Here is a 23758-nt window from a genome sequence, read left to right as displayed (position 1 = left end):
TGTTCTTCCTAAAACACTGACTTCTATAACACACCCTCCATTTTTTTTTCTATAATTTGACATTTGATAAAACATTCGCCTTTGTTTATGAATATAGTGTTAGAATTGCTTCAAACTGTTTCTTTGGTGTTTTTTTTTCCCAGTATTTACTGGAATTTGTTTTGTTTTTTGAAACAGGGTTTTTTTTTTTTTTTTCTGTGTAGCCCTGGCTGTCCTGGAATTTGCTCTGTAGATCAGACTGACTTGGAACTCAGCGATCTGACTGCTTCTACCCCACTTCCTCCAGTGCTGGGATTAAAGGTGTGTGTCTCTACCGCCTGGAAGGAAATATTTATCCATAGGAATTAAACTTTCTTACACAGGAATTTATTGTATTTAATTGCTTTATACAGTTTTTAGAGATACATGCTATGCCTGTATGTGCAACAGAGGGAGTTGCTATGATCAGGATACAACCCTAATATATATTTTTGTGGTTATTCATGTATAACATGAAACTTCACTGATTATGATTATTTTTTTGTTTTACTATGTTATTTATTTATTTATATTTTTGGTTTTTCAAGACAGGGTTTCACTGTGTAGCTTTGGAGCCTGTCCTGGCACTCACTCTGGAGACCAGGCTGGCCTCAAACTCACAGAGATCTGCCTGCCTCTGCCTCCTGAGTGCTGGGATTAAAGGCATCTGCCACCAACACCTGACTAATGTGCTTCTTTTTTAGCCATGTAGCTTCTATTTTTATCCATGGTCTTTCACTAAATACACAGAATCAGCGGTTTCCCAGAATTCAGCAAATTGTACATAGTGTCAAAAACAGAATTAAAAAGACAGAAATGACAAATTTTCTATTAGGATTTTTGTTTGAGACAGGATCTGAGTATGTATTCTGCACTGCCCTTGAATTTACTATGCAGCTCAGGCTAGCCTTGAACTTAAAGCAGTACTACTGCCTCAGGCTCTGTAGTACTGGGAATTCTAGGTATGAGCTTCCATGCCTGGCCAGTGCTGTTATTTATCTTCAACTCTTATATATTAATAAATAGCATGTTGCAATTCTAGTTCTATGGAACTAAATACTGACTTTGACCTGAAATGTCTATGGAATCTTGTAAACAAGCCTATAGCACAAAAAAAACACATTATTGTGGTGTATGTGCTAAGTGTGTAACAGAGGAGGAAGCCTCAAGGTATTGGGAGGTAGTCAAGGTGACTTTTGAGTTATAGTTTGTCAGGGCAACAAGGGGAGGAAGGCATTCCAGGGAGTACAAAGAGCATGAACAAAGTCAGGGAAGCATGGAAACAACAAAACAACAACAACAACCTCCCACAAAACCTAGAATGCTCTGGAGAGAGCATTAATTCCGAGGGGTTGGGGATTACTGGGTAACAGAACAGCCTGAGAAAGATTAGACAAAGCCAGATTGAATGGGATTGTAAGACAAGCTGAGCAATGTGGAGCTACTACAGTTTTTAAAACAATTCATTTTTATTTAATGTGCATTAGTGTTTTTGCCTGCATGTATGTCTGTGTGAGGGTGTCAAATCACCGGAAATGGAGTTACAGACAGTTGTGAGCTGTCATGAGGGTGCTGGGGCTGAGCCATCTCCCCTGCTCCACTGCTACAGATTTTAAGCAGAAGTTTCTCAGTGACAGCTTACCTAGCTGGTGCCAGGCGGTGAGTTTGGTTCCCTGCACTCCCAAACAAAGCAAACAGAAAAAGGTTTCTCTGGATGGATTGGAGAGCAAACATACTGAAGACAGCACAGGGAGGAGGCAACTCTGGTAATTAGGTGAGAAGTGTCTACAGTGGAACAATGGGAAGAGGGTTGGGCACCTGGTAAGGGACATGGGACATGAACCTCAAAAAGGAACGGATGGTTGGAGGTGGGGGTGACTTTTATGTCTGGGTGTTTTTAAGCCGCTAAATGAAAAGGGATGAGCTTTAAGTCGCTGGGAATTAGTTGATTACTCCTGCTGCTTTTCTCGGAACAGTAACCAACCATGCCACATCTGCCCCATTCTCCCCCCACCCTCTTGGCTTAACGTTTGTTTGTGCTGCACAGTCACCTTCCCAAAGCAGCTCTGACAATAAATTTCAGCTCAGAAGTAGGTGATAGTCTTCAGAACATACAGAACGAAATCTGGGCAAAGATCCCTCCCGGGTGCCTTCATTTCTTGTTAACTATCACATTCTTTCCCTAACTGGTATACAGTACCACCTGCCTCAAGCATTAGACAAGTTTAATGTCTTTAACCCCCCTAGCCTTTTCACTTTCTAGGTCCCACTAATTTGTCTATTGTAATGCAGCATTTCTAGTTGCCCTGTAGCCTGTCAAAATTAGGTCCTCAAAGGGTTCCCTCCCAACCCCTTAGTCAACATATTGTTCTTCCTCTTTTGTGGCCTCATCGATTTTTGTATCTTTCGTAACACTTCTGGTGCACGTCTGGGTTTAAAATTTTTTCCTCATTAACCCCTGTTCCTCGTTTCTTCTCTGTAGCTTGAACTAAAAAATTCGCAATGAATCGACCTGGAGCAGGGATCTGATTTCAATTTAAGCAGACAGTCTGGAAAAGCAGGCGATTCTGAGACTTCATGACATCACTCACAGAAGGAAAATATCTATATAGAGGAATCACAGGTCTCTAGGGGGACGCGTGAGAAAGAGTGTGAGCAAACAGTTTGATGTCGGGGATGGGGGGGTAGTACAGCTTCCCCCAAAGGTTGTAAGATGCCGGGCACTTAAAACAGACAGAAGGACCCTAAGACCTTGGGATTTCCCAGTGATGACAGTGTCCTTCCCTGAGGTCAGACGCGATGACCATCACGCACTGTCCTCGGGAGAAGCTTAAGCTCGCCACAAAACACGCTCGCCCCCAGGCCCCGCCCGCGGAGGCCAGGGCCACAGGCTCCGAGGGAACTCCCGCACGTCTGCGCGCGCAACCGGCGCGGAGGGTCCGCGCGACGCGGCGCGCGCGGTTGCCCCGGAGACGGTGGTGCGCGCACGCGCGGCGCCGAGAGCGCGGCCACGAGCGAGCGTCCTTCTCCCTCCGCGTCGCGTCCCCGCGCCAGGCGTGCGCCGGCCTCTCCCTTTGCGCGCGGCGTGACGGCCCGCACGCGCCCCGCTTGCGCGCTCCCCGGCGGCGCCCCCGCCTCGCACGCGCCGCGGCCCTGCGCCCGCACTGTGCGCCGGTGCGGCAGGCCGTGGGAGCATCCGGGCATTTCCTCAGCCGAGCGGCGGTCGGGGCGGCGGCGGCCGGAGCCTCCCATGGCCGGGCGGCGTCCGGCAGGCGATAGGCGAGCCGGGCGCTGAATCCCGAGGACGCACAGGAAGCGGCTGCGGCGGGGCGCGGGGCTCGTCCTCCTCTGGCCCAGAGCTCGGTCCAGCCGGGATCCGGAGATGCATCTGCATCAGGTCCTCACCGGGGCTGTCAACCCTGGAGACAACTGCTATTCCGTGGGCAGCGTCGGGGACGTCCCCTTCACGGTGAGCAGGGCCGGGGCCTCCCGTAGGGCTGCGAGCGGCGGGCCCACCCACGCCCCCTCGGCTCTGGGCTTCACGGGGAAGAAGGGGGAATCACCTCCCTCGTCTGCCCTGTGAGCGTGCCGGTGGCAGAGCTGGAAGGTTCGGGGCAGCCCCCGGGTCTGCGGTGCCGGGAGGTAGTTGCAGCGGCCGTAGCCCGGGGCGGTTTCCACCTGCTCCGGGGCTGGCAGCGAACGGTCTTGGTGTGGGAAGTGATGGGGTGTGGAGGCGACGCTGCGCCCTGGCTTCCTGACCAGCCTGCGGCTTTAAACGCGCCCTCTGGATCTCCCAAGGCAGTATCTTAGCACAGAGGAATAGAAAAATCCGCTCTATTCCGGAAAGAGTTAGAATGGAAATCACCTTTCCAGAGTGGCCTATCTTATCTAGCGCAAGGTTCCTTTTTGGTGATCCTTATAGGTAATACCTTAATCTTTGCAAGGTAGTTTTTTTTTTTTTTTCAAACCTGAAGTCATGTATACATTTGATGACTTTTTCTTGGGCGTGTGATAAAGATGTATGTAAACATAACGCTTTGGAAACTAGTCCCTACCTACACGACATAGACGTGTTTCTCAACCACATGGGAGTCATCAGCCCTTTTTTGATTTTGTTAAAATCAAGCTCTCCTAGAGATTGTTTTATAAAACTCACATGGTTGAATGAGTTTTTTAAAAATTAAATTTATACATGTCCCTTCTTAGAAGGATTTGTATCAGTGAGACCTCTATTAAGTACATATTGATAAATCATTATGCTTAATAAAATTGGGTATTGCTTAGTAATATGCTTTTTGGATAACGGAAACCATTTGATCTGATGTCTATTTTACAGCAGCATGTTTTTAAAATTGCAGAAAAAATTTCAGCAAAACTGCAGAATCATTATGTAGCAGTGCATTCTGGAACACTTTATCTGTTTTTAGTGTTTTGATTCATTAAACATAACCCGATAAGGTTGCTTTTGGTCCTCATTAATTTTTATATGTAGTCAGTTCAGCTTTGTTCTGTTTTTGAAAGAATCCTTTAAAAAACAGGGTCGTTTGACCTACTGTTCTGTCACTATCACTGGTAGTGTGTTTGGTGCACATGTGACTTAAAACATCAGTGTGGGGCTCTGTGAGATGGCTCTCAGGGTAAAGGTGCCTGCTACCAAACTAAATCCCCCTGTGGCTCACATGGTAGAAGGAGAGAGCAAATTCATTGTGGGTTGCCCTCTGACCTCTGTATGCCTCTTCCTCACAAAGAAAATTGTTAAAAAATATTAGTATAGATGGAGTATGTGGAGACTGTTTGGAGAATAGAGGAAAAAATACTTTTCTTTTAGTGTGTAGAGTAGAAGGAAGTCCCTTAGGAACAGAAGAATGGTTTCCTTCAAGAAGTAAATCTGTACTTTTGATTGTGGGTATTTCCCCTCTACGGGGCAATGGTAGTTTACTGTGTCAGTCTAAAATGAAGCACTAGCTGGGTGTGGTGTCACACACACCTGTAATCTAGTACTTATGTAGTAGAGGTAGGGGTCTGTGTCTTAAAACAAGCAAAACAAAACACAAATAGTGTCCTATTATCTCCCTGCGGAGCTGGTTTGCAGACTTCAATTAGATTTTTCCTGGGAAGGCCTGTATAAGAACTGTCAGTGCTTTGCAGGCGTGGGTATGCCACAGGCCATATGTGGCCATAGTTCCCACTTTAATTTATCCTATCACCAAATCTACCTGATTGTGTAATGTCTTTCAGATTTACCCCTTTGCATGTCTGTAGTCACCATCTCGTTGGAGAACCAACTTGTGTTCATATGAAAGCTTCCAAATGGGATTCCTTATACTTATCTCAGTGTTTCAGTTCTGCTTCTCATGGCTGACATATATATATATATATATATATATATATATATATATATTATTTATATTGAGTATTGTTTCATCATGTCACTTTTCGATTGAGAGTATATAGTTGTTTCTCATAGCCACGCTAAGGAATCATTGTCAGATGTCTTGTGGTCTTTCACTTTGACTCTGTCTGCTTCTCACATTGTCCCCTCTTTGACAGTGTTCTTACTATAGCCTACATTAAAATTACTTATTTTGGCCGGGCGTTGGTGGCGCACGCCTTTAATCCCAGCACTCGGGAGGCAGAGGCAGGCCAATCTCTGTGAGTTTGAGGCCAGCCTGGTCTCCAGAGTGAGTGCCAGGACAGGCTCCAAAGCTCTACAGAGAAACCCTGTCTCGAAAAACCAAAAAACAAAAAACAAAAAACTTATTTTGTTTTAAATTATGTGTCTTTGTGTATGTTTGTGTGTACAGGTAAGTGCAGGTGCCCTTGGAGGCTAGAGGTGTCAGATCCCCTGGAGATGAAGTTATAGGGAGTTGTGAGCTACCTGGCATGGCTGCTGGTAACAGAACTCAAGTCCTCTGCTCTTGACCACCGAGCTGTCTCTGCAGCCTTGTAGACTACGTATTTATGTTCATCAGGACAGCCTTGCTTATTAGCGTCTAGCTAAAACCGAAAATTTATTGGGTTTAGGATGGCTATTTGTGACAATGTTATTTTGACCCTCTGGCAAGTGCAGATATAGATCTATTTTGCACACCTTTCATTTTAGTATCTTAATTATGCATGCCATGCTCTAGTTATCTTGCTTTGAACTAGAAATGATCTTCTTGGCGTTACGAAAACAAACTTGCTTAAAGATGCAATTATAAAGTGTTTTTAAGCCCTCTAGAATCAACTAAAAGATACCTCAAATAATTGTATATATAGTAAAAATAAAACTACAGAAAATGAAGTCTCTTTATATAGAGCATGTCAGTTGAGTTTATAATAGCCTGATAAAAAAAAAGCCTTTAGTTCTGGATCAGGTGACTAAAGGGGTGCTAGGCATGACCGGAATGAGTCTTGTGACTATTCATTTGATGGGCTTTTCTCAGAAGTTTCCTTCTTAACAGAGAGCCTGCGCTGATCCATCTGTGCATGTGCTCACTCGAGTGTGTGTGTGTGTGTGTGTGTGTGTGTGTGTGTGTGTGTGTGTGTGTGTTTTCTGTGTTCTTCTAGACATGGATGATATAGAAGGAATGACTGCTTTGTAGCTAGCCAATGGTTCTTAGTTGATTTGTTGCCTGGTACCTTGGGGACCTGTACAAAATAGATAAGTTACTTAAAATCTGTAAACTGAAAGAATTAGAATTGTTCTAAGAAGATTTTCAACACTTAAAACATTGTGCATAGCTGGGCGTTGGTGGCACATGCCTTTAATCCCAGCACTCAGCAGGCAGAGGCAGGTGGATCTCTGTGAGTTTGAGGCCAGCCTGGTCTCCAGAGCGAGTGCCAGCATACACTCCAAAGCTACACAGAGAAACCCTGTCTCGAAAAACACAACAACAACAACAAAAAGACATTGTGTGTAATAATGGGAAAATAGTGTACTGTGTATTTCATTGCACATAGTGGAGTGGCTTGGTTGGCTGGGCTTTAAGTGGCTGCTTGGTGATGTCATGATCAGCTTGGGCTGGCTGTATGGACATGGTGGCCCAATTTGTAGTGGGTGTCCCAGTGATGGGTGCCATTTCATTGGTGACTGTGAGCTGTGGTGGTTTTCATTTGTGTTCTATCAGTTGACAGCAGCTTTCTTTTTTCTTTCATCATTCATTGTGACTTTGTAAATATCATTTTAAAATGACTTTTTTGTATATTGTTTTTAAAGCATCACCTTTTTATCAGTCTGTTCTTTTTAGTGTAGCACCTAAGTTTTAGACATAGTTATTCTGAAATAAGTTCTAGACCCTGGGTAGTCCACCATGTCTGCACCTTGTTATATTTATGTTGTTTTTAATTACCTTGAAATAAGTGAATGATCTGATGCTTTTTAAAATTATATATATATCTCATGCCTATTACTTTCTTGAAAAATAGACCTCCTCTAAATATTAAATTATTAAATTAATGGTAATACATGATGCTTATTAATATAATTTTAAAATTTTGTCATCTGTCCTTAAGAGAGTCCTATGTGTATTATTTATTTTTTTTTTCCTGGCTTTTCGAGACAGGGTTTCTATGCGTAGCTTTGGAGCCTATCCTGGCATTCACTCTGTAGACCAGGATCTGCCTGCCTCTGCCTCCTTAATTCTGGGATTAAAGGCATGGGCCTCCATTGCCAGGCCTCCTGTGTGTATTTTTTAGTTGTATAGGGCAATTGATGTTATTTCAGCTTCACATGGATTTAGCACCTTGATAGAAGTTTGGAAAATTAGTCATTTCCATTCTTTTTTCTCCCCCCCTCCCACAGGGTTTCTCTGTGGTTTTGGAGGCTGTCCTGGAACTTGCTCTGTAGACCAGGCTGTTCTCGAACTCATAGAGATCCACCTGCCTCTACCTCCTGAGTGCTGGGACCAAAGGTGTGCACCACCAATGCCCGACTAGTCATTTCCATTCTTAAGGAGTTTATAATATTGGTGTATTAAACATGGTGAACATGAGTACAAATAGGAAGATAGACAAGAGCATATATAGTTTGGAAAGATTAGTTTTAGGGCTTTCCAAAGGCAAGAACAACAAAAGCCAAAGTTGGAGTAATACAAAGGCTGAATATCAAGCAAGTTCTCTTCATGTAGGATTTTTTTCTTGTCAGCCACAGGGCTTTATTAAGTAGCAAATATCCTTAGAATGTTAAAAAATATAATCTACAAATGTTAGTCACAACCTTTTGTTGTTTTCTTGAGATAGGTCCTTGCTGTCTAGCTTAGACTGAATTTGAATTTGTGACCCTTTTCCTCTGCCTCTGGTACAGACATGTACCACCATGTTTGGTCTACAATTAAAAAGTTAATTAATATACCACTAAAAGGTTGGTCTGAATGAAAACTGTTCCTTTAAGAATTAGAAGATAGGGGCTGGAGAGATTGCTTAGCAGTTAAGCCTTGGGCAGTCCCTTCAAAGACCCAAGTTCAATTCTAGCACTTACATGGCAGGTCACAACTGTCTGTAACTATAGTCCCAGGGGACCTTGTCTATCCTCTACCAGCACCAGGCATTCGGATGGTGCACAGACATATATATGTACAACCAAAACACCATACACATAAAAATAAATTAAAAAACAAAAAATTAGAAGTAGTGTTACATGCTCTCTTTCCTAGCAGTTCAATGTGTTTAAACTCTACTATAGAGTAACATTTTAGTTTTAGAATTATGGCAATAACATAATTATCAACCTGCTTATACGTTTAGCATGTTTGTTGAATGCATAGATGTGCTGGACTCTTGAGATTAAAAAAAAAAAAAAACCCAAAGGGCATAGCCCTGACTCAAGGGAGACAACCAGAGATGTGTAGAACTTAGAAATCTAATAAGGGGGCCAGGCGTTGGTGGCAGACATCTTTAATCCCAGCACTTGGGAGGCAGAGGCAGGCAGATCTCTGTGATTTCGAGGCCAGGCTGGTCTCCAGAGCAAGTGTCAGGATAGGCTCCAAAGCTACCCTGTCTTGAAAAACAAAAACAAAAAAAAAAGAAAGAAATCTAATAGGGGAATTAACTATATTAACGACAGCTGACCGCTGCATAGCATTATTATTATTATTATTATTATTATTATTATTGGAATGAGGGGCTACTTTTGCATGGGATATTGGAGAGTTGGACAGAAAACTTCTCTTGCACTGGCTGGTTACTAATAGGTGTGGCAGACACCTCATGTATCTGACTACCTAGAAGAAAGAAGTCAAAGATTTAGAAGGGATTTTTTTTTTCCCCAAGAGAAACTAGCTCATTTGGTTTTGGACTGTAACTTTTTGTTTGAGTTGATAGGCAGTATTTCAAAAACTGTAAGGCTTACATTTAGTGTCAATTGGTATGTGAGTGTATGAATTCTAAGCCCCTGTGTAGATTGTGGATTTTTTCCCCCCTTGAGATGGGGGGTCACTGTGTAGCCTTTGTATGTAGAGCAGGCTGGCCTCTAAGTCACAGAGATCCCCCTGCTCCTTCCTCCTGGGTGCTGGAATTTAACCACTACCCTGGGTCCTGTGTAGATTGTTAATTAGCTTTTCTGCTTAGGTGGGAAGGTTAACAGCTTCCCAAAACTCTGGTGTGATTCTGAATGCCCAACTCCACCATGAGAGTTGAGTGTCCCAGTACGTCTATGATCTTGATAAAATCACCTAAACATTTTTACATTTTTCATCTGTAAACAGAAATTCTTAAATTAGGTGCTCTCTATGCATTTAGTGAATTTCTTTAGAAATTCCTGGGGCCAAAGTAAAAGTGGACCAGCACTATAACATGGTAGTGAAGTTGTAGATCTTAGTTTACTTTTGCCTTATCTCTTGAGAATTTATGAAATAATAGTCTCAGAACTGACAAGGAATTCCCTGCCCTTCTTTTTAAAATGCTACATTAATGAACTTATCAAGTGTGTGTATGTGTCTACATGTATGTACCATGGCATGCATGTGGCTGTCAGAGGACAAGTTGTAGAAGTTGGTTATCCCCTTCTACCATGTGGGTTCCAGGGATTGGACTTAGGTCATCAGACATGGTGGTAGGTGCCTTTATCTGTTGAACAATTTCACTACACTGCACTCCCTTTTTTCATCGTCTTGCTGTGTTGCTCAGGATGCTCTTCAATGGACAATTTTCTGATTTCAGCCTCCCAAATGCTGGGATTATAGCTGTGTGCCACAAACCATTCTTAGGACAATTTAGGACAATGGTTCTCAACCTGTGGGTTGCAACCCCTTGGAGGGTTGAACAACCCTTTTTCAGGGGTCAGATATCAGATATCCTGTATATCAGATACTCCCATTATAATTCCTAACAGTAGCAAAATTACAGTTACAAAGTAGCAGCACAAATAATTTTATGGCTGGGGACTCACCATAACATGAGAAACTGTATTAAAGGGTTGTGCGTAAGGAAGGTTGAGAACCACTGGTGTACAACAAATCAGAGTCTTGGTATATAATCATCCAAAGGAGTACTGAATGTGGTTAACAACACAGGACCCAGTGGAAAAATAAGTCATGCTTGGGCAGTTAAATTTCTTCAGATGAGAGAAATCAAAGCACTATTATTACTTTTTAACTCAAAGATTATTTTATGTGTATGAGTATTTGCCTGCATGTATGTGTATGCACCACATGCATGCTTAGTACCCGAGGAGGTTAGACAAGGATGCTGGATCCATTGTATTTCATGTGTTAGGAGATGGTTGTGAGCTGACATGTGGGTGCAAGGAATTGAATCTGGGTCTTCTAGAAGAGAAGTCAGAGCTTTTAATGGCTGAGCCATATCTACAGCCCCATGGCTAGTTATTTTTTAAAAGCAAGTTTCTAGGTTAGATATTTTAGTATAAATTTTAGGCTTTTAATTTTAGAGTTTGTGGAATCCAATTTGCATTAGATTTTTGATCTGGAACTCATACTGTCAACTTACAAGCCTGTTACTAAGGAACAGGTACAACTTGTTACTAAAGAACAGACAAACTTGTACAGGCTGTGTGGTTATTTTTTTCTTTCTTTCTTTTAGAGATAGCTCATTGTAATCCTAGGAGTTGACTTGATGCATGTATACAAGTAGATACTCCTGATCCCCTTCTAATATGAGTGCTTAGGTTTCTTTTAATGTCCCCAGTCTTATACATCTGCCAGTTAACCTTCTCCTGACAGAGATGTCAGTGGTACAAAGGGGCTTTCTGAATAGAATCTGGCACTCACTGGATGTGGTAAATTGATGGGATGACTTAAAGAACAAATGATAATATTTTAGGTGGGGTGGAAGCAGGAGGATCAGGAGGAGGAGTGGGAGGAGAAACAGCATCAGCTCCTCCTCCTTCAACTCCTCCTCTTCTTTCTGCTCCTCCTCCTCCTCCTCCAGTTCCTTCTCCTTTTCCTGCTCCTCCTCCTCTCCTGTTCTCCTACAAATAGGTGCATTTTCTTCACATCCTCTAAATATTGATTCTCCTCAGACATAATAATAATTAATTACACTAAATCATAGTGATGTCTTTCTCCTATGACTTTAGGAAAATCTCAGGAAATCTGAGTTATTTGGCAAGTGGGTGGCAACAGGCATGTGCACTGTCCCCCCTCCCATGAAAACAAAACCAAAAGAAACCAATACATGAAAAGTTTGGTTTATACTTAGTTTACAGATTTACGTAGCTTATTTAGTATCTGTAGTTCAAGAACAAAATTCTGATTGTACAGAGCTGTAATCTCAGCCACTTGGGAGGCTGAGGCAGGACGGCCCATAAGTTTAAGGGCAGCCTAGGCTGCACAGTGAATTCAAAGCTAGCCTGGAAACTTAGTGAGCTTCTGTCTGAGAATAAAAAGTAACATGGGCTGAAAAGTGGGCTTACCATCAAGGCTAATCAAGGGCATCACCATGGTAAGCTTTTTGAGAACTCATCTTTTATAAATGTGTAACAGAAGTGTATATGCATATGTGTATAAGATATGTCCTTAAGGACAGTAGTCTAGATGAATGGACCAGTGTTTTAATTAGGAGCTCAGCTAAAACCTTTCATTTCATAGAACATCATTTTTATTTGAAAGACCATCTGATAAACCAAAGCTATGCAGTATTAGATATTTGGCAGTCATTTTCTCAAAAATGAATGAAACAAAAATGTTCCTTCAAAGATCTGGCATTATTTGTTGGCAATGATAAAAACCAAATTAGAATTAGAAATTTCGAAAACTTGACTTGTTCAGTGAACTTCATAGCTTCTCAGTATAAATAATTTTCTTTTGTGATCAATGATATTATAGAAATATTTAGCATTTTTGGCTGGCCTGAAACTCACTATGTAGATCAAGTTGGGGAACTTGGAATGATCTCCCCACCTCTGCTTTCCTAGTGATGGAATTACAGGTGTGTGCTCTAAGCCTGAGCTATAAAGTATACTATTTTGATATTGTGTAATAAAATTAGATTAATATTTAGAAACTCTTTACAAGCTGGTATATTGACATAAAAATCACAGATGGCAACAGTTATTCAAGGTTCAAGAAATATACATGGATTCCAGTGACACAATACACAGGAAAAGGTATAGGTAGTCTTAGGCTTGACTAGCTCCTGGGAATCTGTATACTGGAATATTCTTATTATTGATAGATTTAGCCTGAATGCCTAGAGTTCTGAATCTTATCTACCACTATGTCTAGATTGTTAGAACACTATGATTGAAAATGAACTTCTGTTTCCCTTTTGGGATACTGGGGTTATTATGACTATAATGACTATTAGGATTTTTTGTGCGTGGACAAAATACTGTTATAAGTACCCTTTAACAACAGCCCTAGTCTTTTATTCATAAGTGCACTTTTCTTGGCAAAAACACCTCACATATGTTGTGGAGGAAGAAGTGTGCTGCGTATGACTCCCAGGAGAGAGAACCTTGGAAGCCCACATTCTCCAGGTTCCACCTATGTGTTTTCGTACCTTTGCTATTCTCTCTCTCTCTCTCTCTCTCTCTCTCTCTCTCTCTCTCTCTAACTGAGCAGTTTTTTTTTTTTTATAATTTAATACTCCTCAATGACTGCACATGGGTAAGGCAGCTTGGTAGTATTCAGAAAGATCACAGTGATGGTGTTTTCCTAAGGCTGTGTAGTCTTCAGTAGAAGTAACTATGAAACCAGCAAGCCTGCATTTTTGCACCCATCATTTTCAGGATTGTTGTTAACTTGGGCATACTTTCCCAGATAACCTTGCCTCCCTGTGTCACAAGGCCCAACTCGCTCACATTGACTTCAGTAACTGTGCCTTTGGTGATTACACCCTGCGTTGTATATAATGGGGAGGATGGGTTCTTTTTTCACACCAAATATTGGCAGGCAAAAAGTAGCTTTCAGCTCAGGATTTGTGGCATGGGCTTTTCTGAAGCGCAGGCCCATTGGCCTAATGAACCTTTCATATTTAGGCGGTTTTCTTGTAAAACCATCACCAACAAAGCAGACTTTAGTAACCATCCTCTTCCATGCCTTCTTTTTTCTTTTTCCTGTTCGAATAAATTTCAATACTTCTGATTTGCGCACGAATTTTGGGTTGAGGGGCTTCCCATTCTCCTGCCTTCTCTTTTCGTTTCTGCTTAATCATGTGGAAAATTACTTTTGCTTTAGACTGTCCCTCTCTGTCCAGCAGATAGGCAGGGACTGCTCCTTGTGGGGTCTTCCCATCATTCTTTTGTTTGGTGTTTCTCTTTTCATGCATCTTAATAGTCTTTTTCATTTGTATTTTTCTCAGCATGGCGCTGTTTATGGTAGAGCTTAGCCTTCAGGACAATCTTTTTTTTTTTTTCCTTCTTTGAATGTTCATGGGCCTCCTGACTTTCTCTTTTTCTCATGGTAATCCAAATGATACCCATAGTGTTTATGGTGTAATTCAATATATTTATTTTGTGGCATGATGACAGCCTTGGAGGAGCTGTCTGTGACCTCCCCTCTTCTGGGTCTCACTGGTTCGCAAGTCCACTTCATGGAAGGCGGAATAGGAGAGCATTATTTCTTTTCTAAATTAATTAATTTTTCTAGGCAGGGTTTCTCTGTGTATCCCTGGCTGTCCTGGAACTCATTCTGTAGGTCAGGCTGGCCAACCTTTGCTTTCTAAGTGTTGGAATTAAAGGCATGCACCTACAACTGCCCAGTGGCATTTATTTTATTTAACCATAACCATAGTGTAATTGTTTTTCTGTCCTGTAATTCCTAGTCCATCTTCATCCATGGAAGTGTTATTTCCAAAATGATATGAAAAGTTTTTTCACATAAAAACTGGGGTTCTAGCTGGGAGGTGGTGGGTCATGGTGTTTGATGCCAAGCCCCACCACCTGAGTTTTGTTTCCAGGACAACCATGATGAAAGGAGAGAACTGACTTCTACTAGTTACTCTCTAACCTTTATACAGGCAGTAGTATACACATACTAAATAAAAATAAGTGCATAAAATAAGATTAAAAAAAGCAGCCATTAGAAGCTGGTTGGTGGTAGCTCATGAAGGGACCAGCTCCCCATTTCGGCAGCCATAACAGCCGAACATGTGCTTGTCTGACCTTGTCTTAGTTACTAGGAGGTTAGGTGCCTGCCTTGTAGCAAGGAACCAATCAGAAGTTAGCTGGTGGCGCTATGCTTTACGGCTCTGGGTGTGCTTTACGGACAAGCGCACAGCAATGACTTGAAGAGCATAGCAACCACCCTGGGAGGGCCTATGGGTCATAACAACCAGTTGACCAATCAACACAGGGTAAGCCCTCCAAGCTTGGAGGCACACCAATCCTGAGCCTGTGTGTACCCCTAGATACTCCCCTTACGCTGCCCTATAAGATCTCTATGCAGACGATTCGAGCTGTTTTTCCTAGCCATCTGCCATGGCGTGTGGATGAAAGGCCCGAGCTAACATGGGGTTAGCTCATTAAACAACTATAATAAAGCCTCATGTAGTTTGCATCAAGCTTTCGACTCCGCCCGGTAATTGGGGTGACCGAGGTCCTGGGCTGAGATCCTGGAGGTCTGAGCTTCCAGGGGTCTTACACTCACACCTTTAATTTTAGCACTTGGGAGGCAGAGGTGGTCGGATCTCTGTGAGTTTGAGGCCAGCCTAGTCTACAGAGAGAGTTCCAGGACAGCTGGGGCTTGGATTACAAGCATGCACCAAAAGCCCTGATCTCCTTAGCTAGTCTCAGGGTCATGGAAGACTGTATTAGGGACTGTGTCCTAGTGCTCCAATGTGAGCTCCCTCTTGTGGCCTGGGTCTCAGGCTGGACCAGTCATTGTTTGGCCACTCCCACAATCTCTATGTCACTCATATCTCAGCACATCCCATAGGCAGGACAGACTGCATGTCACCAGTCCCTCCACTGGAAGTCTTAGCTGATCACAGGAGATGGCCAGTTCAGGCTACATATCCGCTGTTGTCCACTATTGCTAGGAGTCTTAGCTGGCCTGAGAGTTTCCCTTGCCTCCCCCCCATTCCACTTGCAATTGTCTCTTTTGGTACTCTCCCCCTCTATGCCTCCCACAACTTTATCCCTCATGTTCCTTTCTCCATCTGTCCCCAGTCCATCCATGAAATCTCTTCTATTTTCCCTTCCTGGGGAGATCTGAGCATCCCTCTTCGAGCTCTCGTTTTGTAGTCTCTGTAGGTCTGTGGATTGTAGCTGCCATCATTTCTCCTTTCCCTTTCCTCCCTCCAAACCCTCCCATAAGCCGTTCCTTGCTCTTATCAAATCCATGGTCTTTTTTCATTAATTGTCATTGTACGAATAGATGTATATTCATGTAGATTCCTAAATATAACCTGCTCAGTCTGTATAATGTTACTTGTATGTATATGACTTCAGGGATGGCCATTTGTAAGCACTACAAGCAACTAAGAAATGCCAAGAGAAAAATACTGTTTCTCCCACTCAGCATTTCTTAGTTGCCTGTAATTCTTTGCATAGGGTTGAGGCCTCATGGGCTTTCCTCCAACCACTTTGGCATGTCTATTGGTGTATTGTCCTTGTTCAGTGTATGTTTGTTTACACTAGGAGAGACACAATCTCAAACTCCCTGATTCTCTGGCTCTTAAGTCTTTTTTTCCCTCTCTTCTGTAGTGTTCCCAGAGCCTTAGATTCTGGAGCTCTTTTGTAGATGTATCATTTAGGACTGGGATTCACAACTCTGCATTTTGATAGGGTGTGGTTTCTGTAATTGTCTTCATCTGTTGCAAAGAGATGTTCCCTTGATTAGGGTTTGAGGACTACTACACTTACCTCTGAGTATAAAGACAAATGTAGTCTAGTTACAGAGCAAGCATTGTGGTTTAGGGAAGCAATCATTGTAGTTTCTTCAAGATCTGTGACTTCACTAGTTTTCATTAGCTCGGTTTCCAGTCCCAAGCATGGTTTTTCTCTTGTTGAGTGGGCCTTAAGTCCAATTGTAGAGCTGTTGGACACTGCCAAGGTGGTATATGCTACTACTGCACCCTTAGGGTATGATGCCATGCTGCACCACTGTTTTGGGTTATAGGTGTTCATACGTAGGTAGGATTGTTGGTTTCTTTCCTCAGGAAAAGACATGCAGGTTAGTTCCAGCTCCGGGCTCTCTGGGTCCTGTTTCTGAAACTTGGGTGTCTTTAGTAATAAGGACTTACCTTCCACTCTGGGGGAGAACCATAGGCAATAACAATAGGCTGTATGTTTTGGGCATCTCTTGGACAGCCCTGACCAAAAACTCAGAAGAAGGCTTTTCATATCTGGTGTATTTAGGTTTTTGTTAGATAGTCATTAGCTCTAGAAAGGAGCATTTTCAGCCCAGATGAGGAAAGCTCATTTAAATTATGTATGTATATTTATACATAGAGTTATGTTTATTGTAGGTTTGTTTTTATGTAGATAGTTAATAGTATGATTTCTTATGACTTTTCCAGACATCCTTATTGTTGTTTTCCTTCCTCCTTTCTTAATTACCTGCCCCCCCCCTTTTTTTTTTTTTGAGATTGTTGCCAGGCTTGTGGGTTTTAAGTCATTTCCTTTCTCAGCCCTAATTAGTTGGAACCATAGAGTGTGGCACTGCACTTGCCTCTTGGGAAGATTTTGTCAGTTTATACTTTGATTTTTGGCTGTTAGACAGATTTGTAGGTCAACATTAGCTTCTCAGAACTTTTCTGGAGGTAATTTATACAGCGTTGAGGGTCCTCTTATCTTTAGTTCTTTGCTTGTTTACAGACTACAGTACACCCTGATGAAATCACCTAATGAGGTGTTTCCTAGACTGTGTCCCTACCAGTAACATAGTTCTATTTATATTTTGTATTTTCTTAGGGAAAGTCAGATTCATGTAAAAATTTTAAACATTTTCATTTTTATATTTAACTTTGTTATTAGTGTTTTGAGACAGGGTCTTACTCTTTGGCTCTGGCTGGCTTGGAACTTACAGTAATCCTTCTGCCTTAGTTTCTCAAGTACTGAGATGACAAGCATGAACTGCTGTACTTGGCATTTACTTGACATTTGTATTTAACTATTTGAAATGTATAAGAAATGTGAGAGATTGGAACAATATGAATTACAATATTAGTTTTTTATGAAAATAACATTGCCAGTGCAGTTATCTAAAACTGAAGTGAGAGAGGCTGGGATAATCAGACATGTTTCATCTTTGCTCTGGATGACCTTAACTTCACTTAAGAAGGAAATGGTATCTTTATCATGGTAATTTAGTATGTTATATCACAGAACTTTTTGCCTCTATTTAATAGGTGATATTTAATGCTTTTATCAAGTGTTGAAAACACTCTATTAAAGTAAAAGGAGAGGGTCATTTTGTTCTGTAGCTTTAGTCAGTTCGCAAGACTGCAAAACAAGTCTCTCCTTTGCATGTGGGGAATCAGTGCATACCCAGGACATCAGAGCTGCTTCATTTACCTAGCACAAAGGGGCTCATGGCCATATTCCCTGGAGTTATTCTAACATTTGCTTAGTGAACACTCATTTTTCTCCTGTACCAAAAATTCTTCCTCTGATAAAACTGGGTTATGAAAATGAAGAACAGAGCAAAATCACTTTTTTTTTGTTTTTTTTCAAGACAGGGTTTCTCTGTGTAGTTTTGGAACTCGCTCTGGAGACCAGGCTGGTCTCGAACTCACAGAGATCCGCCTGCCTCTGCCTCCCGAGTGCTGGGATTAAAGGCGTGCGCCACCAACGCCCGGCGCAAAATCACTTTTTAAATCTCTGAAATTTAAAATCTTCTTAGTAACTATAGATTTTGTAGAAGCCATCTCAACTGTTTTTTTTTTAATTTTAAAATTTATTCTTCTCTCATATATTACATTTCAACTGCAGTTTCTCATCCCTCTCTTCCTATTCCCCCACTTCAGAAAAGGGCAGGCCCCCTAGAGATAGCAACCAAACATGACATGTCAAGTTGCAATAAGACTCATATTAAGTAAGTCTGGACAAGACAACCCAGTGAGAAGGAAAGGCAGAAGGTCTCCCACTGTTAGGAGTCCCACAAGAAGACCAAGCTATACAACTATAACATGTAAGCCAAGGGCCGAGGTCAGTACCATACAGGCTTCCTGATTGCCGGTTCAGTTTCTGTGAGCCCCTGTGAGTCCTGGTTAGTTGATTCTGTATGTTTTCTTGTGGTGTCTTTGACCCCTCTGGCTCCTACAATTCTTCCTCCCCCTCTACCACAGGATTCCCCAACTTCTGCCTAATGTTTGGCTGGGGGGTCTCTACATTTGCTCCTATGAGTTGCTGGATAGCCTTTTTGATGATGATTATGCTAGGCTCCTGTTTATGAGTATAGCAGACTATCATTAGGAATCATTTTATTGACTTTTTTTTTTTTCTGGTTGTATTCGGTTCTATTCTAGGTCTCTGGGCTATCCTAGGTCTTTGGTTCCTGGCCCTCCAGACAATGTCAGGGATAGACTCCCTTTTATGGCATAGGTCTCAAGCTAGACCAGTCATTGGTTGGCCACTCCCACAATTTCTGTTATACTCTTGACCACAGTGCATCCTGTAGGTAGGACAAATTGTAGGTTGAAGGTTATGTGGCTGGGTTGATGTCCCAATCCCTCCACTGTAAGTCTTTCCTGGTCATAGGAGATGTTCAGTTCAGGCTCTGTATCTCCACCTTACTAGAAGTCTGAGCTAGGGTCACCCTCATAGATTCACAAGAGTTTCATTGCATTAGGTTTTGGCATTGCCCCTGAGATGCCCACAATTCCAGTTGTCTCTCCCAGGGCTCTCTCCCTCCATCTTACCCCCACTGGATCCTCCCCTTCCTATCCTCACTTGCCCCCAGTCCACCTACCAAACCTATTCTCTCTTCTCAGGGAGATTCAGGTGTCTCCTGTTGAGCCTTTCTTGTTACTCTGCCTCTCTGGATCTGGGTTGTAGCATGATTATCCTTTACTTTACAGCTAATACCTACTTGTAAGTGAGTACATACTGTGGTGTTGTGTGTGTGTATATACACGTGTGTGTGTATACTTTTTCTTGTCAGGTGGTGTGGTAGATGTATTAGGATTACACAGATGAATGTGGCCCTTCTAGGACCAATAGTACATTTCAGTGTCGTAATAATAATAATATAATAATATATAATATTTATTATTATTATTATGTCAATAAGACATAATAATACAGTAGACAGAGCAGGAATTTTTTTTTCCATTTTGGCTTTTGAGGTAAGGTTTCAAATGTAGCTCAAGCTTTGAACTTTGTATGTGGCTGTGTATGACTTTGAACTCCTGATCTTCCTGACTGACTGTAGGGATTTCACGTGTGTGCCACAATGCCCAGCTTAGAGTAAGAACTTTTTTTATGTGGATGGGTGTTTCACCTTCATGCATGTCTGTACACCATGTGTGTGCAGGGCCTATGGAGGCCAGAAGAGGGCATTCACATACTCTGAAACTGGAGCTGGGCGTTGGTGGCGCACACCTTTAATTCCAGCACTCGGGAGGCAGAGGCAGGCAGATCTCTGTGAGTTCGAGGCCAGTCTGGTCTCCAGAGCGAGTGCCAGGATAGGTTCCAAAGCTACACAGAGAAACCCTGTCTCAAAAAACCAAAAAATAAAAAATAAAAAAAAATAAAAAAATAAAGAAATTAGTGTTAGAGTTGGCTCTAAGCTGCCAAGTGGATGCTGGGAACTGAGCCCAGGTCCTTGTTAAGAGCAGCCAGCGCTCTTAGCCAAGCCATTTCGCCATCCCTGGAACAGGAACTTTTTATGAAGCTGATAACCGTCACTCTGTATACTTGGGCCAATGACTGATGTTCTCCGGGCCTCAGTTTCATCACAGCAGCAGCCTGTGAAGGTAGTGAAGGTGCGGTTCTCAGGTCACTAAGTGGTGGGCTACTAAGGAAGACTTTGGGAGATTGCCTTCTGGTATGTTTTCTACATCCATTGTGTTGCTAGCTGGAAATAAATTGAGTAGCAAGGCTGTGTTACTTTTCTCAACTCCACATTCTTTGATCAATTTTCCTGGTACTTAGATTTTTGGAACCAGAAATTGTTAGGTTGCCTGTCTCTACTAAGGTTGAGATTACAAGTTCTTTTGACAGTCTAGTTGGTTGTTGTTATTTTTGAATTTGGAAATAATTTCATTTGATTTATAGTTCTAGAGGCTAGAAAATCCTAGAGCATGATGCAGTACCATGGTACTAGATGGCTGCTGGGAGAGAGTAAGACAGTTCTCTCAAGGCTGTGTCCTTGAGAGGCTGCTCACACTCCAGCAGACAGGCAGCACTAAGTAAACATAGGGTTTTTGCTGTGTTAAATGTGAGTCTGGGAATCAACTCTTCATGCTCATGAGGCAAGCTCTTGCATCTATTGAGCAATCTCATCAGTATCCTCACCCCACGATTCTGATTTGGATCTCACTGTGTTCATGCAGGCCTTGAATTTGAAGTGATCTCCTGTAGCAGCCCATGTTCTTTCAGACATGAGACTTCTGATTTAATAAGCTTGGGATGTATTTTTAAACAAATTTCTTAAGTAATTTCAATGCATCCAGGTTTGGGAACCATTGCAGAATTAGAAAACTAAGCTTCCCTCCAGCTAAGGAGTGTGGTGATATCCCTTGGAAAAAATGGGGAATTAAATGTCTCTCAGTGACTGAGCAGTGAGAGCACTGCGTAGTGTTTGTCAGCAACGGAACATGTTATAGAAGCACCTGTACTAATATTTGTTCAGAAAAAATTCTTTCTCTTTTCTCCTCTTCTCTCCCTTTCTTTCTCATGCAGAAAGAACACACCTTTTGTGCCTGTCCTTGGGTCTCTCCCAGGTTCCTGTTGGATCTGTTTTGAATAGGAGCCATGTTTGAAGTTCCCCCTTGAGCACAATCCTGTCTGTAATAGTTTGTATTTATTTGACTTGTAACTCAGGGAAAGAGTGCAAGAATCATAAGGACCTGAGTTTGTTTGTTTTTTTTTTTTTTTGGTTGGGATTAAAGAGGATATGATATCTTTATTGAGTCTATCCTTTGCCTTTTGCCTCTGTCATGTAGATCTCTCTGTCATGCCAGTTAGCCCCCCCCCTTTTTTTGGTGGGCAATTAATCTAGTCATGTGTTAGTGTGTGGTATCCTGCCTTGGATCTTCATATTGCTTTAACAGATCTTTAAGTTGTATAGCTTGTGCTGCAAAGTGTATGTCTGGTGGCTCTCTTGAGTTTTCTGAAGCCTGGTTTGAATCTTGAGAATACATTGCTGTTTTCAGTGACTTATTATTTTCAGGTGGGGGTTTTATTATTTAGGGCTTTCAGAGGTGAGCTCCAGAGAAAAACTCTCAGTGATTTTCAGCTTCTTGAAGTGGTAGTGTACAAAAACTGGAACAACTTTTGCCTGCTGAAAGCAGATTTGGAGTGATAATGCATGGAATGCCTTTGATTTATGTATTTTTATATGATTTTTAGTCTTTGTATATTAATTCTTTTGTAAGATATGTCAAGATATGCCTTTATATTACTAAAGACTCCAAGATAAAGCAATATGTAATAATAATTTAAAATTATATCACTTACATACTGCAAACCTTTTCCTTTTTAGGCATATGGATCAGGCTGTGATATTGTTATACTGGCGAGCGACTTTGAATGTGTGCAGATCATCCCTGGTGCTAAACATGGCAACATCCAAGTCAGTTGTGTGGAGTGCTCTAACCAACATGGAAGAGTAAGAAATTTTATTAACTTTATTAAATGTCATTTAAATGTATTTAATTCTTTCTGAGTATCTGTATATGAATTGTGAAGTGTTATAAAGCTGATCATGGAATCATTGTACTACCAGCATGTACACTATGTTGAAAGACTGTAGGTCTCACAGTCTTAGGTATATTGGTGTTCTGTGACTGAAAATTCATAACCTTAAGCCGGTAAGAGAGGAGGAATCAATTTCTCCCAAATTCCAATAGCAGCATTATTCTTTGTTTTTGAGATGAAGTCTCACTATGGTGTGCAGACTCGTCTCCACTCTTGGACACAGTGAACCTGTCTGTTTCAGCATCTGCCAAGAGCTGCAGCAGCAAGCCTGTGCCTTGCATCTGCAGTAACAGTAAATGTTTATCAAGAGTTTAGTGAATTGTGTCTAATATAATACGTGTCACATAGATGCTTTGTGATTGTTAGTTTAGTGAAAGTTTGTTGAATGAATATTTAAGGATTTATTCAAACTTTGGAACAGAGGCTTTAGTTTGAAATAGTAAAACTGTATCTTGTGGACTTCTTTCTCAGATTTTCTTTTTTCCTTTCTCAGTTTTCAGTGAATACTAATGTAAATGTAGTGTTTTGATATGTATATATATGTATATATATATATATATCTTATGAATTCATAATAAGAGCAATATTATATGACAGTGTATGTCACTACAAGATTATAAAAAGGAAGTTTTGAAACTGTGGTAGGTAATTACAGTAATTTAAAACATTCCTGGCTTTCTAGAAGTTGTTCTCTACTGAATAACATTCTATTGAGGCTATGTTAAATCAGGGTCTCCAGGGTAATATATAGTAATCATGCAAATTTATGCCAAATATAAATAATGATTACTTTATTATCCAATTTCTCCTGCTTCAGTCAGCTGTTTGTATCAGGTTTAATAGTTATGTAAAGTACCATTACTTGGTAGTAATACTCTTGAAATACTATATTTTCTGGTGGTCTCTGGTATTTGCTTCTTGCTTTTTTGACTTTCTTTGCAGTATTTCCCATGTAATTTGCTTTCATTTATCTTTAGAGAGCACCATCTTCCTTTTATCATTTTTTTTTTGGTCACTTTTCTCTCTAGGCCAATCAAGGTAACTTTAAGCTTGCCTAGGGTTGAATGATAATTGCCAGAGATCAATTTTAATAAATTACTTAAATGTTCATAATAATCAAAATTAATAAATTTTGTGGGAGTAAGGATTTTAAAATATATGTACAATAAAGCTGGCTGAGATGAGAGAATTGCTAGTAATGTAAGGCCAGCTTGGGCTATACCATAAGACTTTATCTCACAAACAAAAAGATTGTTAAAATATGTAGATGATTATGTTCATAGCTGTGGGAAGCACATAGGCTATTTCTGTGCTCCTTTACCTGGGTAAAGACAGTAAAGTTGTCTTTATTGCCATGTTTATTGCCATGTTCTTCAACCCTGTGATGGTAACTGTCAACATTTGTGACTTTGTGTTAACAAGGCATTTGAAGTAGCTTCCCTGACCTACTGTGGATTAAAAACTTTTTCTTCGAAGGCATGTTAGATAGTTCGGTAG

General features: G+C 41.4%; 1 protein-coding gene and 1 pseudogene across 6 annotated transcripts in view; one reads left to right on the top strand and one right to left on the bottom strand.

The window, feature by feature from the left end:
• Nucleotides 1–3400: 3400 nt before the first annotated feature.
• Dmxl2 (Dmx like 2) overlaps nucleotides 3401–23758 on the top strand; it is a 120123-nt gene continuing 99765 nt past the window's right edge. For all 6 annotated transcript variants that reach the window (XM_035444394.1, XM_035444393.1, XM_035444391.1 and 3 more), the window contains exons 1-2: nucleotides 3401–3487; nucleotides 22047–22172. In XM_035444394.1, coding sequence (XP_035300285.1) covers nucleotides 3401–3487; nucleotides 22047–22172 — 213 coding nt within the window. The remainder of the gene's footprint in view (nucleotides 3488–22046; nucleotides 22173–23758) is intronic.
• Nucleotides 13143–13919, bottom strand: LOC103160495 (annotated as a pseudogene).

This window comes from Cricetulus griseus, chromosome 4 (assembly GCF_003668045.3).
Source record: "Cricetulus griseus strain 17A/GY chromosome 4, alternate assembly CriGri-PICRH-1.0, whole genome shotgun sequence".
Classification (NCBI taxonomy): domain Eukaryota; kingdom Metazoa; phylum Chordata; class Mammalia; order Rodentia; family Cricetidae; genus Cricetulus; species Cricetulus griseus.
This window is presented reverse-complemented; position numbering and strand designations above follow the sequence as displayed.